This window comes from Citrus clementina, unplaced genomic scaffold, assembly GCF_000493195.1.
Source record: "Citrus clementina cultivar Clemenules unplaced genomic scaffold, Citrus_clementina_v1.0 scaffold_6, whole genome shotgun sequence".
NCBI lineage: Eukaryota > Viridiplantae > Streptophyta > Magnoliopsida > Sapindales > Rutaceae > Citrus > Citrus x clementina.
The window spans coordinates 8,854,620-8,865,408 of NW_006262139.1; the positions used below are offsets into that span (position 1 = coordinate 8,854,620).

Consider the following 10,789-nt stretch of genomic DNA (forward strand, 5'->3'; position numbering starts at 1 on the left):
CAGGGATGGGCGGAACATCAGCTCGGTCCCGCCCTTACCCCATAACTCCGAGAGCACAACAGTTCCAACACAACCGGGCTCAACCTCCACGCCCCCCAATCCCAGAGCGGCAGCGAGAATTCCGGCAGATGGCTGCCCACCCCTATCACAACACTCCCAGAACATTACATGCAACCGATTCCAGGGCTAGTCGACCAGATCAGTTAGCAACTGGGACGGCCCGAGGTGACATTCATGATAGCCGATCAGTTCAGCTAATAGATCAGAGCTCGGCCTATAGACAATACACCCCATTAAAGATCTCAATGGAGGAATTATATGAGAGGATCGAGGGAAGAGGCCTGCTATACCCTTCAGCCCCAATAACAAAACCGGCTCATCGACGGGATAAGAACAGATTCTGCAAATTCCACGACACTCACGGTCACACTATCAGCCAATGTCGTGACCTGAAGATTCAGGTGGAAGATTTAGTAAGGAACCGATACTTGGATGAGTATGTAGACGGAGTGTCCCCTGTCATTGAGTCAGAGTACACACGGGATGAAGGAGTCGAGAGGGGTCTGGAACGAGAACAGCCGACCATCCGTGTGATAGCAGGAGGGCCAACATTGGCCGGGGATTCAAACAGAGCACGGAAGAACTATGGGAGATACGCCATGGCTGGCAAAGAGGTGCTTCTGAATTTACCGGCAGCCAAAAGAGCAAAAGTGCAGCAAGTTCCTATTATGTGGACGGAGGATGACGAAGAGGGTATTTTGTATCCTCATGAGGATGCCTTGGTGATTAAGGCAAAGGTGGCCGGTACAGAATTGCAGCGAATACTGGTAGACACGGACAGCTCAGTAGACATTCTGTTTAGGTCGGCCCTAGATGATATGGGGATTTCAGATTTGAAGCTGGAGCGGACAAATACTTCCTTGAAAGGATTTGGAGGGGGACGGTTAACTCCCTTGGGGATCATTGAACTCCCGATTACTGTGGGGACAAAGCCGTTTGAACGAACGATGATGCTGGACTTCGTCGTGGTAGAGGAAAGAAGCCCTTACCAGATGATATTGGGGAGACCGTTCATGAGGATAAGCCAATGTGTAATGTCCACGCATTATTTAGCGCTGAAGTACAGAATAAATGGAGTTGTGGGTGTAGTAAAGGGCGACCAGAGGATGGCCAGGAGCTGCTATGCTACAGCGGCCAAAGAAACGTTGCAGGTCACCTCTCTAGATAACCGAGGGGAGACAAAAAACGGTCGCCAGGAACCTGTTGAGAAGCTGGAGGAAGTTGTTGTTAGCAGGAATGACCCGAGCAGAGTGGTTAAAGTCGGATCGGAATTGGGTGAAGAAATAAAAGGCGAGCTGGTGAAGTGTCTACAGTCCCATGCGGACATATTTGCCTGGTCTCATGAGGATATGCCAGGTATTGATCGAGGGGTAGCTTGTCATAAGCTGGCAGTCAGGAAAGGGGCAAGGCCGGTGAGGCAGAAAATGAGGTGCTTCAACCAGGAACGGTACGAGGCCATAAATGCGGAAGTAGAAAAACTGCTGAAAGCGGGATTTATAAGGGAAGCCAAGTACCCGGAGTGGATTTCCAATGTAGTACTGGTAAAGAAGACCAATGGGAAGTGGAGAATGTGTGTAGACTTCACGGACCTCAACAAGGCATGCCCGAAAGATAGCTTTCCCCTACCAAAAATAGATCAGTTGGTGGACTCAACCGCGGGTCATAGTCTGCTCAGTTTCATGGATGCCTTCTCCGGATACAACCAGATACCCATGAACGAGCAGGATGAGGAAAGCACGACCTTTATAACTAACATGGGTTTGTTTTGCTACAGGGTGATTCCTTTCGGCTTGAAAAATGCAGGAGCTACCTATCAAAGGTTGGTGAACAAGATCTTCAAGCCATTGATCGGACATACAATGGAGGTATATGTGGACGATATGATCACAAAATCCAAAGAACCAAGGGATCACGTGAAGCATCTTGAGGAAACCTTTGAATTACTGAGGAGGTACGAGATGAAGCTAAACCCGGAGAAATGTGCATTTGGGGTCAGCTCGGGCAAATTTCTAGGATTCCTGGTGAGCCATCGAGGGATTGAGGCCAACCCGGAAAAGATACGAGCAGTGATAGAAATGAGGTCGCCACGAACAGTAAAGGAGGTGCAGAGCCTTACGGGGAGGTTGGCAGCATTGAACCGATTTATTTCGCGAGCCACTGATAAGTGTCACCCTTTCTTCCAAGTCATAAAGAAAGGGAGGAAGATGGAATGGACACCGGAATGCGAGGAGGCATTTGGACAGTTGAAGGAATATCTAGCCTTCGCCCCGTTACTATCAACTCCGAGAGAGGGTGACCAGCTGTTTTTGTACTTAGCAATCTCTAAGTGGGCTACCAGCTCGGTTTTAGTCAGGGAAGAAGAAGGGAAGCAACACTCGGTATATTAAGCAAGCAAGGCCCTAGTGGACGCAGAAACCAGATATCCGCTAATGGAGAAGTGGGCGCTAGCTCTGATAACGGCGGCACGCAAACTCCGACCATATTTCCAAGCCCACCAGATAGTTGTGATGACCGACCAACCCCTTCGGCAAGTACTTCAAAAACCGGACGCGTCTGGTCGGTTAGTAAAATGGTCGGTGGAATTGGGCGAATTTGACCTGTCATACAGGCCCCGAGGGGCAATCAAGGCTCAAGCCCTGGTAGATTTTATGGTGGACCGCGTTGAACCAAGGGAAGGGGTCCAGGAGGGACAACCAGCGGAACAGGAGGATTCGAAGGGGATATGGTTGGTGATGGTTGATGGGTCACGTAGTGAACAGGGATCCAGGGCGGGAGTTATAATACGAAGCCCAGAAGGTGTTGAGGTATCCTACGCTGTAAAGTTCGAATTCCAGCTTACGAACAACCAAGCTTAATATGAGGCCTTCATTATTGGTCTCGGTCTTGCGCATACGCTACGAGCAGAAAGGGTTGAGATCCGAGCAGATTCCCAGCTAGTATGCGACCAGCTCAGCGATCAATTCCAAGTAAAGGAAGAGAAATTGGGATTTTATGTAAAGAAGGCGAGGCAGATGGTTGAACTATTCAAGGAAGTAGAGGTGAAGCAGATATCCCGGAACGAAAATTACCGAGCTGACATGTTGGCTAGGATGGCCGCAACTGTAGATCCCAAATTACCTAAGTCAGTTCCACTAGAGGTGAGAACCTCGCCGAGCATAGGAGAAGAAGTAGAGGTAATGAGAGTAAGCACTGAAGAATCCTGGATGGACCCGATCCTTGCATACATCCGCGATGGAGTTTTACCAGAGGACAAAAGGCAAGCGAGAAAGCTAAAATGCCGAGCAGCGAGGTACACATTACTCGATGGAGTACTCTATCGCCGAGGATTCACTTTGCCCCTGTTGAGATGTGTGGATGATGAGGAGGCAGATTATGTATTAAGGGAAATTCATGAAGGAATTTGCGGCAATCACTTGGGAGCGAGAACTTTAGCCTTCAAGGCACTCCGACAAGGATACTTCTGGCCAACCATGCATCAGGATGCGAAAATGATGGCAAAGAACTGTAAAACCTGCCAAAGCTTCTCCGAGGTTCCTGCACAACCCCCAGAGAAGCTGACCACCATGACATCCCCGTGGCCTTTCGCTCAATGAGGAATCGACTTGATCGGACCATTACCTAAGGGCCGAGGAGCGGCGACACATGCAATTGTGACGATAGACTATTTCACCAAGTGGGTGGAAGTGGGAGTCCTCAGTCAAATCACGGAGAAGAAGACAACAGATTTTATTTGGAGAAATATCATCTGCAGATACGGGATCCCCTATGCCATCGTTACAGACAATGGGAGACAGTTTGACAACGGCAATTTCAGGGAATTTTGCCGAAATTTGGGGGTGGACCTGAAATTCTGCACCCCCGCACACCCCCAGGCAAACGGACAAGTGGAAGCAGCCAACAAAGTGATAAAAAAGCTCCTGAAAACTAGACTGGGAGAGAAGAAAGGGGCCTGGGTTGACGAGTTACCAGGAGTGTTATGGGCCTATCGGACAACTCACAAGACCGCCACAGGGGAAACTCCGTTCGCCTTAGCTTTTGGTCATGAGGCGGTAGTCCCAGCAGAAATTGGAGTGGGGACACATTGAACGGAATATTTCAACGAGGAGCAAAATGACGAGCAGATCTGCTTAAACCTAGACCTGCTTGAAGAGAAGAGGGCAGGGGCATCGCAGAAAGTGGCCCAGTGTCAGCAAAGGATGATGCGTTATTACAACAAGAACGTACGCGTGAGGCAATTCCGAGCAGGAGATTGGGTACTTAGGAAGGTGAACCAAAACACCAGGGAACCTAACCATGGCGCCCTCGGCCCGAAGTGGGAAGGCCCGTACAGGGTGATACGCGCCACTGGACCAGGAGCTTATAAGCTAGCATACCAGGATGGGAGAGACGTGAAAAGGTCGTGGAACGCCAAGCACTTGAAGAAATATTTCCAGTAAGCAAAATGCTCTACTGAATTTTCGCTCTAACAAGTTATTTTTGTTAAATGCATGATAGTCTGTTGTACATGCATATGTTCTATGTTTTTTGTAATGCATTCAAATTTCAATAAAGATGAATTCAGCATGAAGTCCCCTGGTAGCAAGACCAGTAAAAATATTACTAAGGCAACAAAATGCCTGCTTTTGCTTAGTCAACGAGGACCAGCAGCTAAATTTATGAAGATGTTACTAAGGCAACAAAATGCCCGCTTCTGCTCGGTCAACGAAGACCAGCAGCTAATTTCTCGAAAGTGTCACTAAGGCAAGTAAGTGCCTGCTTCTGCTCGGTCAACGAGGACCAGCAGCTAAATTTATGAAGATGTTACTAAGGCAACAAAATGCCTGCTTCTGCTCGGTCAACAAAGGACCAGCAGCTAATTTTTCGTAAATTTTATTAAGGCAAATAAGTGCCTGCTTCTGCTCGGTCAACAAAGGACCAGCAGCTAATTTTTCGTAAATTTTATTAAGGCAAATGAGTGTCTGCTTCTGCTCGGTCAACGAAAGACCAGCAGCTAATTTTTCGAAAAATTTTGCTAAATGCAAGTAAACACCAGACAAGAGATCCAATAGAAAGTATCTGAAAATCTCATAAATGTTCAATTCTTTATCAAACGAATACAACTCAAGTGTTCATACAAAAAAAAAAAAGGGGCCTAAAGATTATGAGAGTCAGCGGCTCCAGCAGCTGAAAAATCAGCGACCTCGGGAGGTAAAGGGTCAGCAGTCTCAGGAGGTGGGGGATCAGCATTACCTGGAGGTGCAGGCACGGATCCTTGACCTACTTCGAAAGCACGTCCCCCAATTTCCTCCTCCTGCGCCCTATCCAAAGGAGCCTCCACCTGATCCTGCTCACCCTGCTCCTTATCTCCCTGGCTGGCCCCAGCCATATACCTCTCCACCCCAGATTCCAGCTTGCTCATGTCGAGCTCGGGGTATTCTTTCTTGAGTACAGACATGATACACTTATAGCTGAAAGCAACCCCGGAGTTGTACTCAGCATCCAACCGATCATCCACATCAGCGGATTTGCCTTTCTCTTCAGCCAGCTGGTCACTCAGGGATTTGATCTCTCCCTCAAGGGCGGTCCTCAAAGTATCCCTTTCACTTTGAGCAACTTGAAGGTCAGACTTTAGGCCACCCAACTCGTCCTCAAGATTGGAGGAGGTGGACTCAGCAACCGCAACCTTCTCCGCCAGCTCCAACATCTGCTGATTCAGTTCGGCCAGCTTCTCCTTGGAACGATCAGCAGAGTCAGCTTTCTTCTTCAGCTCCTGATTATCAGCTTGAAGTTTCCTCTCATGGCGCGCGGCCCCGGCCTTGTAACACGAAACCATGGTGGCCAGCCTGAAGGATACTCTCTGAACAGAAGCAGCCAACTCTGAGAGGTCCATACTCTCAATGTCCTTCACCATCTTAGGCCCCACCGATCTTTTGTAATCCTTCTGATACAAGCTCAGGTAGTCGCCTTGTTCCCGAGATGGCAGAGAGGAGGATCGGTCCCCAGACTGGAGGCTGACCTCGGGACTCTTGTCAGAAATTCTCTCCCCACCACTCTTATGGGGCGGGGGAGGGGGCAGAGCAGGAACAGGAGCCTTGGTTGGGCCTACGCTGGTTTTCTTCGGAGGAGGAGGTGGGTTGCTGGAGCTGCCTGAAGCTCGACCACGCTTTCTGGTCATAGCACTGAGAATCTTGTTATCCATCCCGGCAGCTATATCCACTAAGCCCGAGCCGACCAGACTTGTTGGTGACAGGAGGTCTTGGCAGGTAGACGCGTTCAATAGAGCCGTTTCCACCTGAAGTAAAGGCCGATCTTCAAGCCCCCCAATCAGACCCCACGATTCTGAAATAGCACAAAAGGTTAAAGAACTCAATAAGTAGCAATTTTATCAATAATATAGGCAAAAATGAACTACCTGGGGTGACAAAATTCGTTGGAAGGTAAATATCACCACTCAGCGAGTGAGCTGCTGGACACCAATTCCCCCCAGCAAAGAAGAATTTGTTCTTCCAATTTTTGCACGAGGAGGGGAAGCCGGTGATTGGTTTCCTCTTCGCAGAGCTCGACATGAAATAATACCAGCCTGCTTCCCTCGGGCTACTCCTCAGCTGGTATAGATGCTTCACTTCAACAAGGGAGGGCTCCTCTGATTCACACCTCTTCCACAACACATACATAGCCGAGAGAACCCTCCATCCATTGGGATGTAGCTGACCTGGGGCCAGGTGCATACCACCCAATATCTTAGCAAAATAACGTTGAAGGGGCAGTCGAGCTCCTAATTTGAAGCTCTCCAGGTGCATCGTCACATACCCCCGCGGAGGGCGACTGGGGACGTCACCTTTTCCTGGAACTACCAGGAGAACCTCTGAAGGAATGTCGTAAAGGTTCCTCAGCTTGAACAGATCGGTTTCGGTGGTAGCACAAGCTGTGTAGTCAATAGGGTAAGAATCCGCCTCTGCCCTATGACCAAGATGCCTTCTTTGAGGAGGTCTGCTCGGTCCGGAGCTGCTCCCCTCACCATCACCGACTCCTTCAGGAACCCTAACCCCACCATAGCTGTGGTTCTCACCAGAGCCCGAAGCAGGTACGCCTCTATTACCTACAAGCTCTATTTCGGAGGAGGGAGAGACAACTAAGGGGCGTGGATACTCAAGGGTATCCCTCCCATGGGAAGGACCTACACTACTGGAGGGACATAAAAAATCGGTGGGTATTGGCACGTTGAGGCCTGAATCCCCTGACTCTTCATCACCCTCATCAACAATTAATTTTCTTTTCCGGTTTGACATGTCGGAACTTCAAAGAAAAACCAATACAAACCCAAGTACACAGGTACAAAAAGGGGTAACACAGGACCCAAACAACAACAGCCAAAGAAAGGGTTAAAGGCTATACCTGGAGTAGACTGACACCGATAGCGCTGCCGCGACAAAGAAAACACCCAGCAAACGGATACTTCGGACGCTAGAAGTAGTGAGCAAAGTTCAGAGAAAATTTGTTTAACGGCGGAGAAACGAATAACAAGATGATGATGACTCCAGTCTAGGGATTTGAAACGAAAAGGGGAAAATGGAAGTATTTAAGTGATGGGATATGCCAGCTCACTCCCCATATATCGAGGACGGATAGCCCGTCGTTTCAAATTTCAAATACGAAGAGTCTGGAGATGCCACGTCACCAACCGTTACAAGAGGCCAGGTTAGATATAAGCCCAGATATACAATGGACATGTTCACTTAGGCCCATGCTCAGGTCGGAGTCTCCCCAGAAGAGAAGCTCCCCGGGCTGGTGAGATTCAACCATCAGTTTCTGCTCTTAACTCATTTTACTCGCCAGACCAGAAACTGGGGGACTGGTGTTGAGTACATAAAGGCACCAGGTCAGCCATGCTACTGTGGTACGAGCAGAACACGGGGGTAAACATTAGCCGAGCAGAGATGGATGCAACCAGGGAAACATACCGACCAGAAGTGTATGCCGAGCCGATACTCATCCCCAGGAAAGCGGGGACACGATCCCACAGAACCGCGGCCGTTACGCTTTTCCCAGAGCACAGAATCGCGGCCGTTACGCTTTTCCCAGAACACAGAATCGCGGCCGTTATGCTTTTCCCAGAACACAGAATCGCGGCCGTTACGCTTTTCCCAGAACCGTTGAAGGACACGTAAGTTCCCACGTTTGCCACGATGCAACGATTAGAGTCCCATGAGGGCTGCCATTACCCGAAAAAGGTGGGAGGAAGGGCAAACGGAAACATGGGGACAACGGCTATAAAAGAAAAGGAACTCGACGGAAAGAGGGAGAGAAAAAAAACGGAGAGAGGGAAAACGCTGCCAAATTGCATCCAGATCATTTTCTTACAAATTTCAGATAAACTTCTTGAACCCAAATTGATTTGTTTTCCCGTAAACACCTTGAGCTAACTTAGGCATCGGAGGGTTTACGCCGGCAAAACCACCGGCGTTTCTGATCCGTTTTTTGTGAGCGCAGGCTTATGTAGAGAAAGGAGGGCGATTCCAATCTTAGCGAACGAGTAACAGTAGATAACACAAGCGTTGGTGAAAGAATCTGGTCGGCTAAAAGGCGAGCAGATTTCAGCATCAACATAAATGATAAACTCTTCCACTTGCGCATAAGCTTAAGATTTTAGTGATGGCAACAATCTTTTAGTGATGGCAACAATCATTATTAGTATTGAAAAAGTTGCACGACATTTCATTTTAGAGAATCCAATAAGAATTTAAATTACATAAAATAACTAGGGATAAAAGATCTTTCACTGATAATGTCGTTTGACTAATATGTTAGAGTTTTATCTCAAAGATGAGATTAGATGAGAAAGAACTTTATAATGCAATATTTGGTTGCCAATTTTTAGGAAATTAAGGATCCCAACAATCCTATACGGCAATGCTGTAACGAAAGTGAAATTGAGAATAAATGAAGATAAATAGGACATAAAACTTTTATGTAGAATAAATTGGACTAAAAAACTCTAGGGCAAAATAGAAAGATTTCACCATTGGAATGAGAATTACAACACTTATATTTAAATACAAGGAGGGGAAAATTGTACTCCCTCTTGTACTAGAAGAAAACAACTCTCACTTGAATTTGGGGACAACCATTGTAAAGGAAAAATTATGTTTCTCTCTTCATAAGGTCACAACTCTCTTTTCTAATATTAAATGAGATTTCTTTTGAAGGCAATTAAACTTCTATTAAGTAAAAGAAGTGAATAAAGATATTAGTTCTGAAGCTGCTAAAAGCAATTAAAGCAGAAGTCACGGGCTAGCAAAAGAGCTAGCCATTTGAATTAATCTCCATAACTGGTTTGATCCATTCTTTTATCCCTAAATTAATTATGTGCAACTAAATCTTCTATACTATGGTAAGATGGTAACTTATTCAATGAAATAAATTACTTTTTATTCAATTAATTAACTACATGTGTGCTTTAATGTTTATGGTTCTTATTTCACATGTTTGATTGAACATTATTAAATCATTTCACCAATTTTATCATGCATTATTGATTATTAAGATTAATATTTGACTAAACCGATGTTTGGATCTATAAAGTTTATACATGATAATCTTTAAATATGTGTCTTTCATTAAATTGTTTATACAGAATACTTAGAAAAACTTTAACTCTTTGTTATCCAATATTGTTTACATGGAATGCTTAGATACATGCTATTAAGTAGAAAAAATAGTTTTAATTGGAATCAATTGTTATATTCATGAGTAGACAAATATTGATTTCGAGTTGTCACGCTGAAATTGGAAAATAATTAGCAGTTAGGAAAAATGGCTGAATTAGCAGTTAGGTAAATTTTACAACCTATAGCCAATGAAATTGAGAGAACCTTTCATCAAAGAAAGAAAGTTGCTTTAAAAGAAAAAATTGATCAAATTGAGAAAAATATAATTGAAGATAAAATGGCTAAAGAACCGCAACAAAAACCGTTTAAAGATTACTTTAGTCCGTCACCTAATCTAAACATCTCATGCATTTGATATCTAGATGTTGCTGCTAGGAGTTATGAAATAAAACCTAATATCCTTAATTGTCTCCCATCTTTTTATAACTTAGATAATAAAGATCCCTATAATCATTTGAATAATTTTTATGTTGTCTGTCAAGCTTTTGATTATGAAGATTTTTTGTAGATGATGTTAAACTTCGTTTGTTTCCATTCCCATTGAAAGAAGAGTCATATCATGGTTTAACATGTTACTAGTTAATAGCATAACATCTTGGGAGAGAATGGCTGAAAAGTTTTTAATAAATATTTTCTTGTGCATAAGACTAATGATATTCACAAGGAGATTATAGAGTTTACACAATAAGAGAATAAACAATTCCTTGAACAAGGAGATTATAGAGTTTACACAATAAGAGAATAAACAATTCTTTGAAGCATGGAAGAGATATAATGGCTTCATCTTGAAGTGTCCACATCATATGTTTGAGCAATGTCATCAATGCCAATATTTTTTAGAAAGTTTATTGCCACATATTCAAGAGAGGTTAATGGCAACTAGTGGAGGTCAACTTACGTCCATACGTGCGACGGAAATTTGGGACTTTTTCTAGAGACAAGTAGATAATTCCTAACAAAGGTGTCAATCTTCAACGAATAGTAAAAGAATAAGAGGATTAAATGAGGTCTATGGTAGTGAATCTAAATATGATATCAAATAACTTAAAAAGTACATGGAGGGAATTTCTAGCCAACCAGCC

The 10,789-nt window shown here is 45.2% G+C and overlaps 1 protein-coding gene across 1 annotated transcript; it reads left to right on the forward strand.

Moving 5' to 3' along the window:
• Positions 1-2,489: 2,489 nt before the first annotated feature.
• Positions 2,490-4,496, forward strand: LOC112097335. Its single transcript, XM_024182519.1, has 4 exons — positions 2,490-2,856; positions 2,965-3,634; positions 3,812-4,109; positions 4,182-4,496. Exons 1-4 carry the CDS (start codon positions 2,490-2,492, stop codon positions 4,494-4,496), a joined length of 1,650 nt encoding a protein of 549 aa, XP_024038287.1.
• Positions 4,497-10,789: the final 6,293 nt, after the last annotated feature.